Source organism: Myxine glutinosa, chromosome 7, assembly GCF_964187855.1.
Source record: "Myxine glutinosa chromosome 7, kmMyxGlut1.1, whole genome shotgun sequence".
In the NCBI taxonomy this organism is placed as follows: Eukaryota; Metazoa; Chordata; class Myxini; order Myxiniformes; family Myxinidae; genus Myxine; species Myxine glutinosa.
This window is the reverse complement of record NC_136267.1, coordinates 113307969-113330364: the sequence shown is the minus strand read 5'-3', so window position 1 is coordinate 113330364 and position 22396 is coordinate 113307969. Positions and strand designations below refer to the sequence as shown.

The 22396-nt window shown below is 37.5% G+C and overlaps 1 protein-coding gene across 1 annotated transcript in view; it reads right to left on the bottom strand.

Annotated features, from left to right (window-relative positions):
- Positions 1 to 22396, bottom strand: part of LOC137430831 (ubiquitin carboxyl-terminal hydrolase 17-like protein 6) — an 89488-nt gene that overhangs the window by 18081 nt on the left and 49011 nt on the right. Inside the window, exons 4-5 of the mRNA XM_078782721.1 lie at positions 9019 to 9118; positions 5027 to 5094 (exon numbers count right to left, since the gene is read on the bottom strand). Coding sequence (XP_078638847.1) covers positions 5027 to 5094; positions 9019 to 9118 — 168 coding nt within the window. The remainder of the gene's footprint in view (positions 1 to 5026; positions 5095 to 9018; positions 9119 to 22396) is intronic.

The following is a 22396-nucleotide window of genomic DNA, read 5'->3' as shown; positions in this document are numbered from 1 at the left end:
AGTTGGACAATAACATATATGTAAAGTACACAACCATTTTATAATGCACGTCACATGATGGCTCGGTCATATGAATACAGACTCTTCACTGCCATTTCGCACAATAAGGATTTCTTTTATATGCTCGTTTCCAGATATTTACACTCAATCACAGGACTTCATTCCGTCTGATATTTAGCTTTGGCAATGTGCAAGTTACAAGCAATGAAAGTTGATGGTTTGCCAAAGTTTCAAACAACTCTGGCAGGAATTCCAGTCTTGAAAATGACTATTGAAAGTCTTTGGAGAAGACAAACTCAAAGTTGAAATCTGAACTTGAAACCAAAAATCACTGAAAAGTTGAAATTTGTTTTATTTCATTTTTCTACCTGTAAAAATGTTTTTACCTCCGCAACCAAAGGTAGACGGAGGTTATGTTTTCACCCATGTCTGTCTGTCACACTTTCTTATTGTCTGTCTGTCTGTTTGTGAACAAGATATCTCAAAAAGTTGTGGATGGATTCGAACCAAATTTAGCAGAGATGGAGCGTATGTGACATCGACGAAATGATTCGATTTTGGTGGAGATGCGGATTCCAATCCGGCTACTATAATTTTAAAAGGGATTCTTCACCATTGGGAGGTGGGGCCATAAACGGTACATAGCAGGATATCTCAAAAAGTTGTGGACGGATTTGGACGAAACTTGGTGCACAGGTTGGGTGTACGACAAGGACTATTCGATTCGATTTTTGTGAAAATCTGAATATGCATTTGGATATGACAATTATTTAATTTTTATGTGATTCTTCACCATTGAGTGATGGGGTTAAAACCAACATATAGCAGGGTATCTCAAAAGGTTATGGACGGATATGGATGAAACTTGGTGGACAGGTTTTGTGTGTGACAAGGAAGAATCGATTCAATTTTGGTGAAGATCCAGATCCGGCTGGTAGAACTTGTTAAGTGATTCTTCACCATTGAGTGATAGGTCCAAAAATGATATGCATACAGCAGGATATCTCAAAAAGTTGTGGACGGATGATTTTGATTAAATGTGATTCTGTATTGTGATTTTCTGCTCTACTCTGGGATACAAAACGTAAACTGTTCACCTGGCGAAGGTGTGCTCTCTACTGAGTGCCATTCTAGTTCTAGCCTGGTAATTACAAACAAATGATATTTTGAATCATCGACTATCCTACTTTCTTGTTTTCTGAGTTTTTCGCCAATATTCTATTTTGTGGTGTCAGTTAACCCAAACCTAGTCAATCCAGCACATAGTCAACCCAGTTGTCCGGCTTTCTGATACACAATAATTAACCACAACAAGCGTTACGCCTTGGTCCCCCGTCGGTGAAGTGATGTGAGTTGACAAAGTGGAAGACGCAAGGCGGCCATCTTGGATTTTGACGTGGCGACCCAATTTTCAATAGCTTTCTTCCTTATGCCTAGATACACCCACACACCAGATTAGAAGTTAGTAGTTCGTTTATTTTTCAAGATATTCCGCTCACAATGTTCAGACATATATATGGTGGCGGCCATTTTGGATTTTGAGGTGCTGACCCAATTTTCAATAGCTTTCTTCCTTATGCCTAGATACAACCACACACCTGATTAGAAGTTCGTACTTCGCTTATTTTTCAAGATATTCCGCCCACAAGTTTCAGACATACATGGCGTCAGACATACATGGCGGCGGCCATCTTGGATTTTGACGTGGGTTGCACCCACACACCGAATTAGAATTCGGTTCTTCGCTTATGCACGTACGCACGCACGTACGTACGCACGCACGCACACACGGACGAACGGACGCACGCATGGACGGACGCACGGACGGAGGGGAAAACCATAGTCCCCCTTTCGCTCCGCGGTGCGACGGGGGACAAAAACCTCCCTCACACTTCCTGACCAATCAGCGGTGACTCAGACCGAAGATAAGGTGTAATATAACGAGCTGCTAATTGCTCAGGAAGTTGCTCTTCATATATTTGTAAACAAGAGAAAATCAGCCTTAGACCACGTATAAAATGAGCTCCATTATGAGCATTAGACCATGAAAAATAAATAAAGAAATAAAAACAAAAGCTTGCGGTGGCCGGAAATACAGAAAAAACTATTTTGTTGCACATGTACACATTGTTTGGTTTGGATTCGATAGCGTTCTCCCTTATCCTCACCGCATCCATTTTATTATTCATTTGCTCACTCATTTCCTCCATTCTCCTCAATAATTGAGCTCGGGCCTGGTCGGGTATCGCGGCCATTCCCACCTAAACGGTGGTTGTTTTTTTTTATGTACACATTGTTTGGTTTGGAAAACATTGTTTAAAAGACATATTCAACTGATTTCAACGTTTTCAACGGTTTCAACGACTATTCCCTCGTTGCTTACCTGGTGTTGAAAATGTTCCATACAAATATTAAATCGTATCATTTTACTTTAAATATAGTCTTCAGAAGAACGACTATTGCGAGATTTGCTAATGGTATGTAAAATATAAAATAGTTTTTCCGATTGGAATTTTTTCACAATTCTTCACTTTTCCGGTAAACTTGTGGTCATACCATGGATTTATTTGTTAAACATTTTAATGTCGACATATGCAAGTATATATTTTCAAATTGTGTGGTAAACATGTGGAATGAATTGCCTAGTGAAATAGTCTCACAATGTTCTAAAACGTGTTTAGCTCACCTGGAACGAAATTCAGGGGAGCTTATGCGATGGTGCGTCGTCAGTCAGTCCGTCCGTCAGTCCATCAGTCCGTCAGTCCGTCAGTCCGTCCATCCGTCAGTCCGTCCATCCATCAGTCAGTCAGTCCGTCCATCCGTCCATCCGTCAGTCCGTCCATCCGTCAGTCCGTCCATCCGTCAGTCCGTCCATCCATCAGTCAGTCAGTCAGTCCGTCCATCCGTCAGTCCGTCCATCCGTCAGTCCGTCCATCCGTCAGTCTGTCCATCTGTCAGTCCGTCAGTCCATCTGTAAACACTTGAAACTTCATCTCAAACCGCTGATGGGCTTGCGACCAAATTTGGCACAAATTATATTTGTTGTGTTGTGACTAAAGTTTGTTCACGGCATCAGGGTCTAAGGGGGTCTACCGGGGGTCAAAGTGGATCCAGGTATTTATTGATCCAGGTAGGTATTTGCTTTCTTCTCAGAAACTACATATGCAATTCTGATGAAACTTCACCACAGCCTTAATCACCCATGTTCTCCCAAAGTTTGTTCCTGGCATTTAAAAAATCGGGGTCTAAGGTGGTCTATGGGGGGCTTGCCCCCCAAAATAGGTATTTGCATTTTTCTCAGAACCTACACACACAATTTTGATGAAACTTCACCACAACCTTCATAATCCATGACGTACCACTATTTGTTGAAGGCATTGGAAAAATTGGGGTCTGAGGAGGCACACATGGTGGGAGGGGAGGAGTATGGTTGCCCCCCAAAATAGGTATTTTTTTATTTGATTGTTTAAAGTGTCATGATTATGTTAGTATGATTCTACATGCCACCCTGTCTTCGAGCAAGCATTGAAATTGGTTTAAAATACCTTTAGTCAGTGCAGTATACTGTTTATTCTACCAGGTGAGTGTCAGGGGTATTGCCCCTGTTTTAAGAATCGATACTGTTTTGAACAACTCAATATGGGTAAATATTTAAGGGGCAGGGTATTCGAAATTGATCAATCGACCTGACCCACCAACTTGCAATATTATATATATATATATATATATATATATATATATATATATATATATATATATATATATATATATATATATATATATATATATATATATATATATATATATATACCGGGGTACACACCGGGGTACACACCGTGATCATTCATCCCAGCAAGCTGGTACTCAATTTGCCGACCTCGGAAGGATGACAGGCTGAGTCAACCCCCCTGGCGGTAATTCAGCGATCGACCGGGATTCAAACCCAGGATCCTAAGATCCCAAGCCGGCACCCTAACCGCTAAGCCAGGGAAGGCAGGAAAATTTATGATTTTAGGTGATGCTTACTTTTGACCTTTAGGCCTGTTTTTTTTTGTTTTTTTTGTATACTGAATCGAGGCTCGTGAAAGAGCTAACATTTACTTCACAAACAAATCAACCAGACAAACAAAATATATAAAAAGAGGGAGCGGAAAACAAGATGGGGAGAGAAGGGGAAGCACACAAACACAACATTTGAGAGCAGGGAGATGTGTGGAAGGGAGAGGGCTTGGGGGGAGCAGGCGTGGGAATGGGGGGGGGGGGGGGGAGGGAGAAGTATAAAACACAAGGACACCAAGGACTTCCAGGACAGAAGTTGGTATTTCAAAAAAGTGGAATTGGGGTGAAATTAGCGGGGGTAGAAAAGATCAACGTTTTGGATGGGGGAAGATAAGATGGTGGTGAACAGCTGTTTTAAAGACCTGGAGGGTGGAGTGGGATTGAAGAGAGTGAGGGAGTCCTTTTGACAAAATTATTAATTTGTCTTCTCCATATTCTCATCATAAAGTTTTGTTGAAAATTTCATGACAAAAGCTCAAATCGTTAAAAAAAAAGTTGCGGTCTGGGCAGACACACAGAAGTGATTGCAATAAACTGTTCGGCAGCTGTGTTGGGAAATTTTGGAAAGAGGTCATTCAGAGGCAAGAGAAAAGGCTGACAAAGCGAGAAACTGGATGCTAGAAGTGAACTGGAAATTCCCTTGGAAAATTAAAACTAGACTGAAGGCTGATGAGCTCTTTTTGGAGCAAAATATCTCGGAAGGATCTTCAATATCACAGCTCCTCTAACACTTCCAAGAATGTAAATGGAATTTCTTTCTAAACAGCCTTTATCCAGTCAGCAACTTAATAGCCATCATCTTTATGGTCTCAATACCAGTTGGTGTCCAGCCCAGGCAGAGAGCCATGCTGGTGAGCATCTAGTGGCAATGACAATAAGACTGTGTGGGGATCACTTAACCTCATTGGCAGTGAGACCATTAGTGGAAAAGAAAAACACCAACGATGGAAATCCCCAATAAACTTACATTGTGAGTTCAGGTTTCCACCAAATGTCTGGCTTATCAGCGTTGATTTCACACTGTGTTCATGATTCCTGAAGGATATGTGACAAAATAACATCAAATCAGTATGAAGCATTGAATAGTTGTGAAGAGATAACTGCATCAAGATATTAACTATCAAGGAAAATAGATGTTTATACACAAACTTTTTAATCTAAAATAAGCTCATGCAGCATGGAAGTAAAAGCAAAAGGCAGCTTACCATATTTACTGCATTTAGTACTTACTGGCATTAGACCAAATATTCAAAATTATAGATGTGGTACAGCAGATTATCAAAATTGGTAACATTTTCTGTCTGGCATTAATTTCTATCAAATTTGTCTTTTTTTCAGCAAATATGTTTCATGAAATCAAACTGCAGCATAAAATCTGAAACCTACATCAGGTTACCCCCAGACGGCGTGTCTATGAGGCCCCGGACACCACATGCCACGATCAACCCTGACCGGATCCTCCCACCCAACATCGGTTTACCGTACTGGTGAGTTAAGTGAGGCAAATAGGGACTGACATAGCAGTTACTGACAGTACCTAATCAGTCAGTCGTGCGAAACCAACACTGCACCTGAGATCAAACTTAGATAACAAATAAAAGCTGGCTAAATACCTCAGCAGTCTTATGTTTCCAACAAAATGGACAGAATAAGTCAAGACAGGGTTTCCTAAAGAAATGGCCTTTATTGCCCATAACAAAAAAGGCAAGTATCTACAACAGCAGGCCAAGCAGGTATTTACAGGCAGATGGGACAAGGAAATGGCACATACTGCATGTACAATAATTACAGCATTCATAAATTCCCCTTATCCCCTACGCAAACATTCCTGCAATCCCGCCCTCGGATCCTTATCTCCAATGACTTAACATACGACAATACATATTCCAGCATCATGCATCCAATCTGGAATGGAAAGATTGATGATTGGCAAAGAATGATGTGCTGAATGATTGGCGACGAAGATGAGGTGATAAACAAATAAATAGATGGGGTAACGGACGGACTCCATGCACATCTTATACTTGTTGACTCTGGCTCCCACATCCCGAATGAAGCTCGGACCCTCAGATCTCACTCCCCTTCTGCACCTAAGATAGCCACAGCCTCGGTGTTTCCCCACAGTATTTTGACATTGCTCATGGCACGTGTAGAACCTGACCCACCAAATTGCAATATTATAAATATATAAATATATATATATATATACAGTCATGTGAAAAAGTAAGTACACCCCATGTAAAGTTTTGACTTTTTCAACATATTTCAACATACAGCTATTTGATCTTCATTTCAACAATATTGATAGATAAAGGTGATATAATATAACAAATATCATGAAACATTTACATTTTGTAGTCCATTGTATAATTTAAATAAACATAAATGCAAATTTCGCACGTGGAAAAAGTAAGTACACCCCGACATTTATCACTACTTCAAATACCTAAAATTAGAATCAGGTGCACCAGCTCAGGTGCAAATGATTAGAACATCGTTGGAGAGGATCTTGGAAGAACCTGTCTTATTTAAACCTCAGACATTTAGTTTGGTTTGCTCTTTGTTGTTGAAGTGTGCAGCGTCACCATGCCGAGATCAAAAGAGCTCTCTGAGGCCTTCAGAAAGAAGGTTATAAATGCCTACGAGTCTGGGAAGGGATTTAAAAAGATCTCCAAACAATTTGAAATCAATCATTCGACTGTCCAGAAGATCATCTACAAGTGGAGAAGATTCAAAACAACTGCCAACCTGTTCAGGCCAGGCCGCCTCAGCAAGTTCAGCCCGAGAGCAGACCGCAAGATGCTGAAAGAAGTCTCGAAGAACCCCAGAATGTCATCACGGGACCGACAGGTAGCTCTTGCTACTGTTGATGTCAAAGTGCATGAGTCTGCCATAAGAAAGAGGCTGCACAAATTTGATCTACATGGGAGGTGTGCCAGGAGGAAACCTTTGCTCTCCAGAAAGAACATCAGGGCAAGACTAAAGTTTGCCAATGAACACCGAGGCAAAGATCAGCACTTCTGGAACAATGTGCTCTGGACAGATGAGTCAAAGGTAGAGCTATTTGGCCACAGTACCAGAAGACATGTTTGGCGAAAACCAAAGACAGCATTTGACCACAAGAACCTGAGACCAACTGTAAAGCATGGTGGTGGAAATATTATGGTTTGGGGCAGCTTTGCTGAATCAGGGCCTGGGCAGCTGACCATTATAGAATCCACTATGAATTCTTCATTGTACCAGAGGGTGCTTGAGGATAATGGGAGGCCATCTGTCGGAAAGTTGAAGCTCAACCGAAGGTAGACCTTGAAACATGACAATGACCCTAAACATACCAGTAAATCCACCAAGGAATGGCTGAAAAGAAAGAAATGGAGGGTTCTGGAATGGCCAAGTTAAAGCCCGGATCTAAATCCCATCAAGATGTTGTGGGGGGATTTGAAACGAGCTGTGCATGCAAGAAACCCCTCAAATATCGCACAGCTGAAAGAATTCTGCATGGAGGAGTGGGCAAAAATTTCTCCCAGTCGATGTCAGAGACTGGTAGACAGTTATAAGAAATGCCTACTTGAGGTTGTTTCTGCCAAAGGCGGCAATACCACCTATTGGAGCCAAGGATGTACTTACTTTTTCCACATGCGAAATTTGCATTTATGTTTATTTAAATTATACAATGGACTACAAAATGTAAATGTTTCATGATATTTGTTATGTTATATCACCTTTATCTGTCAATATTGTTGAAATGAAGATCAAATAGCTGTATGTTGAAATATCTTGAAAAAGTCAAAACTTTACAAGGGGTGTACTTACTTTTTCACGTGACTGTATAGCCTGCAGTAAAAATGGTTCATGGAGGCACTGTAACACCACCTCATGCCATCCCCCATCCCGCCCCATGATCTTTATTACTCCCTTTAACCCTTCCTATCCCCATTGACCTTCTTAATTGCTGATTTCAGTGTTCACCCTCATCCCTTCTCTCTCTCTCTTCCTTTCCTGTTTGCTATTTAATTGTCCGTAGTGGCCAATTGTTGCCCCACTGCCCCACTACCCCACTGTCAATTTAACCTAGCTCCCTCAATGAGCCTCTCTCTTGTAGACAACAACAACACAACAACAATAGCACATCGTCAACATAGCACATAGTGTTGTCTCTTGTAGAGAGAGAAAAAAAAGATCACTCCAACATGTAAAGCAGCCAACACCATTAGTCAGGTTCACTATGTTAACAAATATAATTTCTTTCAAAATTTTGGGATTAGCAAACCTGTACATTTTTGGAATCTTCAGAGCATGGAGAATCTGAAAATCAATGTTGCCATTTGCACAGACACCTGCATGGCCGCCATTTTGGATTTTGAAAATGGCCGCCATAAAATACATATTTTGCGCGATCTCGGCTTCTAGTCAACCTAGAGACTTAATTAAATATGCTAATCCTATGTTTTCTGGGTCAAGGAATCCAATAAAGGCCTCAAAATAGTGCTCAGGATTATAGAAAAGCAACAAACAAAGGTAATTGAAAACCATTGTCTTTATATTTGTGATATAACTGTATTACATAATACATGATATTGCAAGTCCTTTGAAGTTATAGGTTGTTATAGGAAGTTATAGGTAGTATCAGATTGAACTATAAGTCCTATACACAGGATCTACGAGGTCTATACCGTTCAGGAATATGCTTTTACAGATCTTCATCACTGTCCTGAGTGTCATTTTCGCAAAGGTGTCTACGCAAATGTAAACATTAATTTTTGGATTCCTCATGCTCTGAATATTCCAAAAATGTATAGTTTTGCTAATCTACCAAAATTTTGAACGAAAAAACATAGTGAACCTGACTACATCATAAGTCAAATTTCATCCCTCCCTTCAATCCGACCAAACAGGCAATCAAACCTTTTTGAAACGCCAACTACATCACACCTCCCCCCACACACCCAAAGGCCTTACTTGTCTCCATGAAAGCAATCTTTATGAAGTTCCTTCAAAACGCATTGCAGTAAATTGAAGGGATCTCGTTCCTGAAATAAGGTGAAATTCCTTTGGACTTCTGCATAAAAACAAACACATACCGAAAGTGAAAGAAAATAAAGATTTAGCAGCCAGCAATCATAATATAGTCTGTCAAGTGTAGGCTTGTGACAAACGTGGGTTTTTATGTGAGGAGATAACAATGTTGGATGTCAAAAAAGTTTTTGTTGTTGAAAGTGTTGAAAGTGAAAAAAGATGTTGAAAGTCCAGAGAGAAAGACAGACATCTGCCTGCATGTGTCCATGTGTTTTATACCTCTCCCACCTCCGCCCCCCCCCCCCTTTCCCATGCCTCCTCCCCCAAGCTCTCTCCCTCCCACAGATCTCTCGATGTCCCTGCTCTCAAATGTCGCACTTGTATGCTTCCCTCTCCCCCCATCTTGTCTCCCGCTCCCTTTGTCATATGTTTTATGTGTCAGTTTATTTTTATGTGATTAATGTTAGCTCCTACACGAGCCTCGATCTTGTATTCAAAAAAAAAGACAGAAATGTGGCAAGATTTTTATAGAATCAAAATAGAATTGGCCTATTATGTTGGGTTTAATGTTTCCAATTTGCTGTCAGATCTCAAGAAGATAAACTGAGTCGAGCGAAATTTGTACTTGAATGTGAAAGCTCTTTGGAAAACCAGGTATATAGACCGAGGGACAAGATTATTTTGCTTAGTTAGAGTTATGTTCACCTCCGAAATGTCTGATCATGAATGTATGCCCTCTGTGGAGTTTAATCCAGCTAAAATTGCCATTCTGATGTTGTGCCAGCAGGTGGGCTCTGCAGCTCATAGCAGGCTGCCCTTGGGGAATGTAAACGATGGTGGGGGGGGGCGGGGGGGTTGGGAGGGAGAGGTGTGTAAAGCCAGCAGTCCCACCTGAATTTGTATTGACAAATATAAAGATTCCAAATTATTACCCTAACTACTGCTGGGAGAGGGTTGGCAAACCACCCAGCTTGATCCCAGATCAAGAAATTGCTTCGGCAGAACCAATACTCTGTAGCAGTGTATGGCACATCGGATCAGATGTTAATTCCTCTAAAAAGGGATATGGATGTTGAATTCCATTCAATTCATGGTAAAAGTATTGCTTGGTCCTAGATGGTTAATAAACTTGTTTGGTGTGCAGCATGTGGCTGCTGGTTGCATTATTTTTGGAAGCGCAGCTGTGCCGCTGATGCATTGCCCCTGTTACGAGTACACCAGTACTCATTCTTGAGAAAAATGCCTGGGGCATAGAAAAGGCCCCGTTATATGGTATGTGCCATGTGGCAAACTATAGAAAAGAAGGGACATTCCATGGCTTGTGGAAAATACCAAACGATGGAAAAGAAGTGATATTCCATGGCTTGTGGAAAATACAAAACTATAGAAAAGAAGGGACATTCCACAGCTTGTGGAAAATACAAAACTATAGAAAATAAGGGACATTCCATGGCTTGTGGAAAATACAAAACTATAGAAAAGAAGGGACATTCCATGGCTTGTGCAAAATACAAAACTATAGAAAATAAGGGACATTCCATGGCTTGTGCAAAATACCAAACCATAGAAAATAAGGGACATTCCATAGCTTGTGGAAAATACAAAACTATAGAAAATAAGGGACATTCCATGGCTTGTGGAAAATACCAAAATAGAAAATAAGGGACATTCCATAGCTTGTGGAAAATACCAAAATAGAAAATAAGGGACATTCCATGGCTTGTGGAAAATACCAAAATAGAAAATAAGGGACATTCCATGGCTTGTGGAAAATACCAAAATAGAAAATAAGGGACATTCCATAGCTTGTGGAAAATACCAAACTATAGAAAATAAGGGACATTCCATGGCTTGTGGAAAATACCAAAATAGAAAATAAGGGACATTCCATAGCTTGTGGAAAATACCAAACTATAGAAAATAAGGGACATTCCATGGCTTGTGGAAAATACCAAAATAGAAAATAAGGGACATTCCATAGCTTGTGGAAAATACCAAACTGTAGAAAATAAGGGACATTCCACAGCTTGTGGAAAATACCAAACTATAGAAAAGAAGGGACATTCCACAGCTTGTGGAAAATACCAAACTATAGAAAATAAGGGACATTCCACAGCTTGTGGAAAATACCAAACTATAGAAAAGAAGGGACATTCCATGGCTTGTGGAAAATACAAAACTATAGAAAAGAAGGGACATTCCATGGCTTGTGGAAAATACAAAACTATAGAAAATAAGGGACATTCCATAGCTTGTGGAAAATACCAAACTATAGAAAAGAAGGGATATTCCATAGCTTGTGGAAAATACAAAACTATAGAAAAGAAGGGACATTCCAAAGCTTGTGGAAAATACCAAACTATAGAAAAGAAGGGACATTCCAAAGCTTGTGGAAAATACCAAACTATAGAAAAGAAGGGACATTCCATAGCTTGTGGAAAATACAAAACTATAGAAAAGAAGGGACAATCCATGGCTTGTGGAAAATACCAAACTATAGAAAAGAAGGGAAATTCCATAGCTTGTGGAAAATACCAAAATAGAAAATAAGGGACATTCCATGGCTTGTGGAAAATACCAAACTATAGAAAAGAAGGGAAATTCCATAGCTTGTGGAAAATACCAAAATAGAAAATAAGGGACATTCCATAGCTTCTGGAAAATACAAAACTATAGAAAAGAAGGGAAATTCCAAAGCTTGTGGAAAATACAAAACTATAGAAAAGAAGGGACATTCCATGGCTTGTGGAAAATACAAAACTATAGAAAAGAAGGGAAATTCCAAAGCTTGTGGAAAATACAAAACTATAGAAAAGAAGGGACATTCCATGGCTTGTGGAAAATACAAAACTATAGAAAAGAAGGGACATTCCATAGCTTGTGGAAAATACCAAAATAGAAAAGAAGGGACATTCCATAGCTTGTGGAAAATACCAAAATAGAAAATAAGGGACATTCCATGGCTTGTGGAAAATACAAAACGATAGAAAAGAAGGGACATTCCAAAGCTTGTGGAAAATACCAAACTATAGAAAAGAAGGGACATTCCATAGCTTGTGGAAAATACAAAACTATAGAAAAGAAGGGACAATCCATGGCTTGTGGAAAATACCAAACTATAGAAAAGAAGGGAAATTCCATAGCTTGTGGAAAATACCAAAATAGAAAATAAGGGACATTCCATGGCTTGTGGAAAATACCAAACTATAGAAAAGAAGGGACATTCCATGGCTTGTGGAAAATACCAAACTATAGAAAAGAAGGGACATTCCATGGCTTGTGGAAAATACAAAACTATAGAAAATAAGGGACATTCCATAGCTTGTGGAAAATACAAAACTATAGAAAAGAAGGGACATTCCATAGCTTGTGGAAAATACCAAACTATAGAAAAGAAGGGATATTCCATAGCTTGTGGAAAATACCAAACTATAGAAAAGAAGGGACATTCCATGGCTTGTGGAAAATACAAAACTATAGAAAAGAAGGGACATTCCATAGCTTGTGGAAAATACAAAACTATAGAAAAGAAGGGACATTCCATAGCTTGTGGAAAATACCAAACTATAGAAAAGAAGGGACATTCCATAGCTTGTGGAAAATACCAAACTATAGAAAAGAAGGGACATTCCATAGCTTGTGGAAAATACCAAACTATAGAAAAGAAGGGACATTCCATAGCTTGTGGAAAATACAAAACTATAGAAAAGAAGGGACATTCCATAGCTTGTGGAAAATACCAAGCTATAGAAAAGAAGGGACATTCCATAGCTTGTGGAAAATACCAAACTATAGAAAAGAAGGGACATTCCATGGCTTGTGGAAAATACAAAACTATAGAAAAGAAGGGACATTCCATGGCTTGTGGAAAATACAAAACTATAGAAAAGAAGGGACATTCCATAGCTTGTGGAAAATACCAAACTATAGAAAAGAAGGGACATTCCATAGCTTGTGGAAAATACCAAACTATAGAAAAGAAGGGATATTCCATAGCTTGTGGAAAATACCAAACTATAGAAAAGCAGGGACATTCCATGGCTTGTGCAAAATACAAAACCATAGAAAAGAAGGGACATTCCATGGCTTGTGGAAAATACAAAACTATAGAAAATAAGGGACATTCCATAGCTTGTGGAAAATACCAAACAATAGAAAAGAAGGGAAATTCCATAGCTTGTGGAAAATACCAAAATAGAAAATAAGGGACATTCCATAGCTTGTGGAAAATACCAAACTATAGAAAATAAGGGATATTCCATAGCTTGTGGAAAATACCAAACTATAGAAAATAAGGGACATTCCATAGCTTGTGGAAAATACCAAACTATAGAAAATAAGGGATATTCCATAGCTTGTGGAAAATACCAAACTATAGAAAATAAGGGATATTCCATAGCTTGTGGAAAATACCAAACTATAGAAAATAAGGGACATTCCATAGCTTGTGGAAAATACCAAACTATAGAAAATAAGGGATATTCCATAGCTTGTGGAAAATACAAAACTATAGAAAATAAGGGACATTCCATAGCTTGTGGAAAATACCAAACTATAGAAAATAAGGGACATTCCATAGCTTGTGGAAAATACCAAACTATAGAAAATAAGGGACATTCCATAGCTTGTGGAAAATACCAAACTATAGAAAATAAGGGACATTCCACAGCTTGTGGTAAATACCAAACTATAGAAAAGAAGGGACATTCCACAGCTTGTGGAAAATACCAAACGATAGAAAAGAAGGGACATTCCAAAGTTTGTGGAAAATACGAAACGATAGAAAAGAAGGGACATTCCAAAGCTTGTGGAAAATACCAAACTATAGAAAAGAAGGGACATTCCAAAGCTTGTGGAAAATACCAAACGATAGAAAAGAAGGGACATTCCATAGCTTGTGGAAAATTCCAAACTATAGAAAAGAAGGGACATTCCATAGCTTGTGGAAAATACCAAACTATAGAAAATAAGGGACATTCCATAGCTTGTGGAAAATACCAAACTATAGAAAATAAGGGACATTCCATAGCTTGTGGAAAATACCAAACTATAGAAAATAAGGGACATTCCATAGCTTGTGGAAAATACCAAACTATAGAAAATAAGGGATATTCCATAGCTTGTGAAAAATACAAAACTATAGAAAATAAGGGATATTCCATAGCTTGTGGAAAATACAAAACTATAGAAAATAAGGGACATTCCATAGCTTGTGGAAAATACCAAACTATAGAAAATAAGGGACATTCCATAGCTTGTGGAAAATACCAAACTATAGAAAATAAGGGACATTCCATAGCTTGTGGAAAATACCAAACTATAGAAAATAAGGGATATTCCATAGCTTATGAAAAATACAAAACTATAGAAAATAAGGGATATTCCATAGCTTGTGGAAAATACAAAACTATAGAAAATAAGGGACATTCCATAGCTTGTGCAAAATACCAAACTATAGAAAATAAGGGACATTCCATAGCTTGTGGAAAATACCAAACTATAGAAAAGAAGGGACATTCCACAGCTTGTGGAAAATACCAAACTATAGAAAATAAGGGACATTCCATAGCTTGTGGAAAATACCAAACTATAGAAAATAAGGGACATTCCATAGCTTGTGGAAAATACCAAACTATAGAAAAGAAGGGACATTCCACAGCTTGTGGAAAATACCAAACTATAGAAAAGAAGGGACATTCCACAGCTTGTGGAAAATACCAAACTATAGAAAATAAGGGACATTCCATAGCTTGTGGAAAATACCAAACTATAGAAAATAAGGGACATTCCATAGCTTGTGGAAAATACCAAACTATAGAAAATAAGGGACATTCCATAGCTTGTGGAAAATACCAAACTATAGAAAATAAGGGACATTCCATAGCTTGTGGAAAATACCAAACTATAGAAAAGAAGGGACATTCCACAGCTTGTGGAAAATACCAAACTATAGAAAAGAAGGGACATTCCACAGCTTGTGGAAAATACCAAACGATAGAAAAGAAGGGACATTCCAAAGCTTGTGGAAAATATGAAACGATAGAAAAGAAGGGACATTCCAAAGCTTGTGGAAAATACCAAACTATAGAAAAGAAGGGACATTCCAAAGCTTGTGGAAAATACCAAACGATAGAAAAGAAGGGACATTCCATAGCTTGTGGAAAATTCCAAACGATAGAAAAGAAGTGACATTCCATAGCTTGTGGAAAATACCAAACCATAGAAAAGAAGAGACATTCCATAGCTTGTGGAAAATACCAAACTATAGAAAAGAAGGGACATTCCAAAGCTTGTGGAAAATACCAAACGATAGAAAAGAAGGGACATTCCATAGCTTGTGGAAAATTCCAAACTATAGAAAAGAAGTGACATTCCATAGCTTGTGGAAAATACCAAACTGTAGAAAATAAGGGACATTACATAGGTTGTGGAAAATACCAAACGATAGAAAATAAGGGAAATTCCATAGCTTGTGGAAAATACAAAAATAGAAAAAATAAAATAAGAAGGGACATTCCATAGCTTGTGGAAAATACCAAACTATAGAAAAGAAGGGATGTTCCATCGCTTGTGGAAAATACCAAACAATAGAAAAGAAGGGATATTCCATCGCTTGTGGAAAATACCAAACTATAGAAAAGAAGGGATATTCCATAGCTTGTGGAAAATACAAAACTATAGAAAATAAGGGACATTCCATAGCTTGTGAAAAATACAAAACTATAGAAAAGAAGGGACATTCCATAGCTTGTGGAAAATACCAAACTATAGAAAAGAAGGGATATTCCATGGCTTGTGGAAAATACCAAACTATAGAAAAGAAGGGATATTCCATCGCTTGTGGAAAATACCAAACTATAGAAAAGAAGGGATATTCCATCGCTTGTGGAAAATACCAAACTATAGAAAAGAAGGGATATTCCATAGCTTGTGGAAAATACCAAACTATAGAAAAGAAGGGACATTCCATAGCTTGTGGAAAATACCAAACTATAGAAAAGAAGGGACATTCCATCGCTTGTGGAAAATACCAAACGATAGAAAATAAGGGACATTCCATAGCTTGTGGAAAATACCAAACTATAGAAAAGAAGGGACATTCCACAGCTTGTGGTAAATACCAAACTATAGAAAAGAAGGGACATTCCACAGCTTGTGGAAAATACCAAACGATAGAAAAGAAGGGACATTCCAAAGTTTGTGGAAAATACGAAACGATAGAAAAGAAGGGACATTCCAAAGCTTGTGGAAAATACCAAACTATAGAAAAGAAGGGACATTCCAAAGCTTGTGGAAAATACCAAACGATAGAAAAGAAGGGACATTCCATAGCTTGTGGAAAATTCCAAACTATAGAAAAGAAGGGACATTCCATAGCTTGTGGAAAATACCAAACTATAGAAAATAAGGGACATTCCATAGCTTGTGGAAAATACCAAACTATAGAAAATAAGGGACATTCCATAGCTTGTGGAAAATACCAAACTATAGAAAATAAGGGATATTCCATAGCTTGTGAAAAATACAAAACTATAGAAAATAAGGGATATTCCATAGCTTGTGGAAAATACAAAACTATAGAAAATAAGGGACATTCCATAGCTTGTGGAAAATACCAAACTATAGAAAATAAGGGACATTCCATAGCTTGTGGAAAATACCAAACTATAGAAAATAAGGGACATTCCATAGCTTGTGGAAAATACCAAACTATAGAAAATAAGGGATATTCCATAGCTTATGAAAAATACAAAACTATAGAAAATAAGGGATATTCCATAGCTTGTGGAAAATACAAAACTATAGAAAATAAGGGACATTCCATAGCTTGTGCAAAATACCAAACTATAGAAAATAAGGGACATTCCATAGCTTGTGGAAAATACCAAACTATAGAAAAGAAGGGACATTCCACAGCTTGTGGAAAATACCAAACTATAGAAAATAAGGGACATTCCATAGCTTGTGGAAAATACCAAACTATAGAAAATAAGGGACATTCCATAGCTTGTGGAAAATACCAAACTATAGAAAAGAAGGGACATTCCACAGCTTGTGGAAAATACCAAACTATAGAAAATAAGGGACATTCCACAGCTTGTGGAAAATACCAAACTATAGAAAATAAGGGACATTCCATAGCTTGTGGAAAATACCAAACTATAGAAAATAAGGGACATTCCATAGCTTGTGGAAAATACCAAACTATAGAAAATAAGGGACATTCCATAGCTTGTGGAAAATACCAAACTATAGAAAATAAGGGACATTCCATAGCTTGTGGAAAATACCAAACTATAGAAAAGAAGGGACATTCCACAGCTTGTGGAAAATACCAAACTATAGAAAAGAAGGGACATTCCACAGCTTGTGGAAAATACCAAACGATAGAAAAGAAGGGACATTCCAAAGCTTGTGGAAAATATGAAACGATAGAAAAGAAGGGACATTCCAAAGCTTGTGGAAAATACCAAACTATAGAAAAGAAGGGACATTCCAAAGCTTGTGGAAAATACCAAACGATAGAAAAGAAGGGACATTCCATAGCTTGTGGAAAATTCCAAACTATAGAAAATAAGGGATATTCCATAGCTTGTGGAAAATACAAAACTATAGAAAATAAGGGACATTCCATAGCTTGTGGAAAATACCAAACTATAGAAAATAAGGGACATTCCATAGCTTGTGGAAAATACCAAACTATAGAAAATAAGGGACATTCCATAGCTTGTGGAAAATACCAAACTATAGAAAATAAGGGATATTCCATAGCTTGTGGAAAATACCAAACTATAGAAAAGAAGGGATATTCCATAGCTTGTGGAAAATACCAAACTATAGAAAATAAGGGACATTCCACAGCTTGTGGAAAATACCAAACGATAGAAAAGAAGGGACATTCCAAAGCTTGTGGAAAATATGAAACGATAGAAAAGAAGGGACATTCCAAAGCTTGTGGAAAATACCAAACTATAGAAAAGAAGGGACATTCCAAAGCTTGTGGAAAATACCAAACGATAGAAAAGAAGGGACATTCCAAAGCTTGTGGAAAATACCAAACTATAGAAAAGAAGGGACATTCCAAAGCTTGTGGAAAATACCAAACTATAGAAAAGAAGGGACATTCCAAAGCTTGTGGAAAATACCAAACGATAGAAAAGAAGGGACATTCCATAGCTTGTGGAAAATTCCAAACTATAGAAAATAAGGGATATTCCATAGCTTGTGGAAAATACAAAACTATAGAAAATAAGGGACATTCCATAGCTTGTGGAAAATACCAAACTATAGAAAATAAGGGACATTCCATAGCTTGTGGAAAATACCAAACTATAGAAAATAAGGGACATTCCATAGCTTGTGGAAAATACCAAACTATAGAAAATAAGGGATATTCCATAGCTTGTGGAAAATACCAAACTATAGAAAATAAGGGATATTCCATAGCTTGTGGAAAATACCAAACTATAGAAAATAAGGGACATTCCACAGCTTGTGGAAAATACCAAACGATAGAAAAGAAGGGACATTCCAAAGCTTGTGGAAAATATGAAACGATAGAAAAGAAGGGACATTCCAAAGCTTGTGGAAAATACCAAACTATAGAAAAGAAGGGACATTCCAAAGCTTGTGGAAAATACCAAACGATAGAAAAGAAGGGACATTCCATAGCTTGTGGAAAATTCCAAACTATAGAAAATAAGGGATATTCCATAGCTTGTGGAAAATACAAAACTATAGAAAATAAGGGACATTCCATAGCTTGTGGAAAATACCAAACTATAGAAAATAAGGGACATTCCATAGCTTGTGGAAAATACCAAACTATAGAAAATAAGGGACATTCCATAGCTTGTGGAAAATACCAAACTATAGAAAATAAGGGATATTCCATAGCTTATGAAAAATACAAAACTATAGAAAATAAGGGATATTCCATAGCTTGTGCAAAATACCAAACTATAGAAAATAAGGGACATTCCATAGCTTGTGGAAAATACCAAACTATAGAAAAGAAGGGACATTCCACAGCTTGTGGAAAATACCAAACTATAGAAAATAAGGGACATTCCATAGCTTGTGGAAAATACCAAACTATAGAAAATAAGGGACATTCCATAGCTTGTGGAAAATACCAAACTATAGAAAAGAAGGGACATTCCACAGCTTGTGGAAAATACCAAACTATAGAAAATAAGGGACATTCCACAGCTTGTGGAAAATACCAAACTATAGAAAATAAGGGACATTCCATAGCTTGTGGAAAATACCAAACTATAGAAAATAAGGGACATTCCATAGCTTGTGGAAAATACCAAACTATAGAAAATAAGGGACATTCCATAGCTTGTGGAAAATACCAAACTATAGAAAATAAGGGACATTCCATAGCTTGTGGAAAATACCAAACTATAGAAAAGAAGGGACATTCCACAGCTTGTGGAAAATACCAAACTATAGAAAAGAAGGGACATTCCACAGCTTGTGGAAAATACCAAACGATAGAAAAGAAGGGACATTCCAAAGCTTGTGGAAAATATGAAACGATAGAAAAGAAGGGACATTCCAAAGCTTGTGGAAAATACCAAACTATAGAAAAGAAGGGACATTCCAAAGCTTGTGGAAAATACCAAACGATAGAAAAGAAGGGACATTCCATAGCTTGTGGAAAATTCCGAATGATAGAAAAGAAGTGACATTCCACAGCTTGTGGAAAATACCAAACCATAGAAAAGAAGGGACATTCCATAGCTTGTGGAAAATACCAAACTATAGAAAAGAAGGGACATTCCAAAGCTTGTGGAAAATACCAAACGATAGAAAAGAAGGGACATTCCGTAGCTTGTGGAAAATTCCAAACTATAGAAAAGAAGTGACATTCCATAGCTTGTGGAAAATACCAAACTATAGAAAATAAGGGACATTACATAGGTTGTGGAAAATACCAAACGATAGAAAATAAGGGAAATTCCATAGCTTGTGGAAAATACAAAAATAGAAAAAATAAAATAAGAAGGGACATTCCATAGCTTGTGGAAAATACCAAACTATAGAAAAGAAGGGATGTTCCATCGCTTGTGGAAAATACCAAACAATAGAAAAGAAGGGATATTCTATCGCTTGTGGAAAATACCAAACTATAGAAAAGAAGGGATATTCCATAGCTTGTGGAAAATACAAAACTATAGAAAATAAGGGACATTCCATAGCTTGTGAAAAATACAAAACTATAGAAAAGAAGGGACATTCCATAGCTTGTGGAAAATACCAAACTATAGAAAAGAAGGGATATTCCATGGCTTGTGGAAAATACCAAACTATAGAAAAGAAGGGATATTCCATCGCTTGTGGAAAATACCAAACTATAGAAAAGAAGGGATATTCCATCGCTTGTGGAAAATACCAAACTATAGAAAAGAAGGGATATTCCATAGCTTGTGGAAAATACCAAACTACAGAAAAGAAGGGACATTCCATAGCTTGTGGAAAATACCAAACTATAGAAAATAAGGGACATTCCATAGCTTGTGGAAAATACCAAACTATAGAAAATAAGGGACATTCCATAGCTTGTGGAAAATACCAAACTATAGAAAAGAAGGGACATTCCACAGCTTGTGGAAAATACCAAACTATAGAAAAGAAGGGACATTCCACAGCTTGTGGAAAATACCAAACGATAGAAAAGAAGGGACATTCCAAAGCTTGTGGAAAATATGAAACGATAGAAAAGAAGGGACATTCCAAAGCTTGTGGAAAATACCAAACTATAGAAAAGAAGGGACATTCCAAAGCTTGTGGAAAATACCAAACGATAGAAAAGAAGGGACATTCCATAGCTTGTGGAAAATTCCAAACGATAGAAAAGAAGTGACATTCCATAGCTTGTGGAAAATACCAAACCATAGAAAAGAAGGGACATTCCATAGCTTGTGGAAAATACCAAACTATAGAAAAGAAGGGACATTCCAAAGCTTGTGGAAAATACCAAACGATAGAAAAGAAGGGACATTCCATAGCTTGTGGAAAATTCCAAACTATAGAAAAGAAGTGACATTCCATAGCTTGTGGAAAATACCAAACTATAGAAAATAAGGGACATTACATAGGTTGTGGAAAATACCAAACGATAGAAAATAAGGGAAATTCCATAGCTTGTGGAAAATACAAAAATAGAAAAAATAAAATAAGAAGGGACATTCCATAGCTTGTGGAAAATACCAAACTATAGAAAAGAAGGGATGTTCCATCGCTTGTGGAAAATACCAAACAATAGAAAAGAAGGGATATTCCATCGCTTGTGGAAAATACCAAACTATAGAAAAGAAGGGATATTCCATCGCTTGTGGAAAATACCAAACTATAGAAAATAAGGGACATTCCATAGCTTGTGAAAAATACAAAACTATAGAAAAGAAGGGACATTCCATAGCTTGTGGAAAATACCAAACTATAGAAAAGAAGGGATATTCCATGGCTTGTGGAAAATACCAAACTATAGAAAAGAAGGGATATTCCATCGCTTGTGGAAAATACCAAACTATAGAAAAGAAGGGATATTCCATCGCTTGTGGAAAATACCAAACTATAGAAAAGAAGGGATATTCCATCGCTTGTGGAAAATACCAAACTATAGAAAAGAAGGGATATTCCATAGCTTGTGGAAAATACCAAACTATAGAAAAGAAGGGACATTCCATAGCTTGTGGAAAATACCAAACTATAGAAAAGAAGGGACATTCCATCGCTTGTGGAAAATACCAAACTATAGAAAATAAGGGACATTCCATAGCTTGTGGAAAATACCAAACTATAGAAAAGAAGGGACATTCCACAGCTTGTGGTAAATACCAAACTATAGAAAAGAAGGGACATTCCACAGCTTGTGGAAAATACCAAACGATAGAAAAGAAGGGACATTCCAAAGTTTGTGGAAAATACGAAACGATAGAAAAGAAGGGACATTCCAAAGCTTGTGGAAAATACCAAACTATAGAAAAGAAGGGACATTCCAAAGCTTGTGGAAAATACCAAACGATAGAAAAGAAGGGACATTCCATAGCTTGTGGAAAATTCCAAACTATAGAAAAGAAGGGACATTCCATAGCTTGTGGAAAATACCAAACTATAGAAAATAAGGGACATTCCATAGCTTGTGGAAAATACCAAACTATAGAAAATAAGGGACATTCCATAGCTTGTGGAAAATACCAAACTATAGAAAATAAGGGATATTCCATAGCTTGTGAAAAATACAAAACTATAGAAAATAAGGGATATTCCATCGCTTGTGGAAAATACAAAACTATAGAAAATAAGG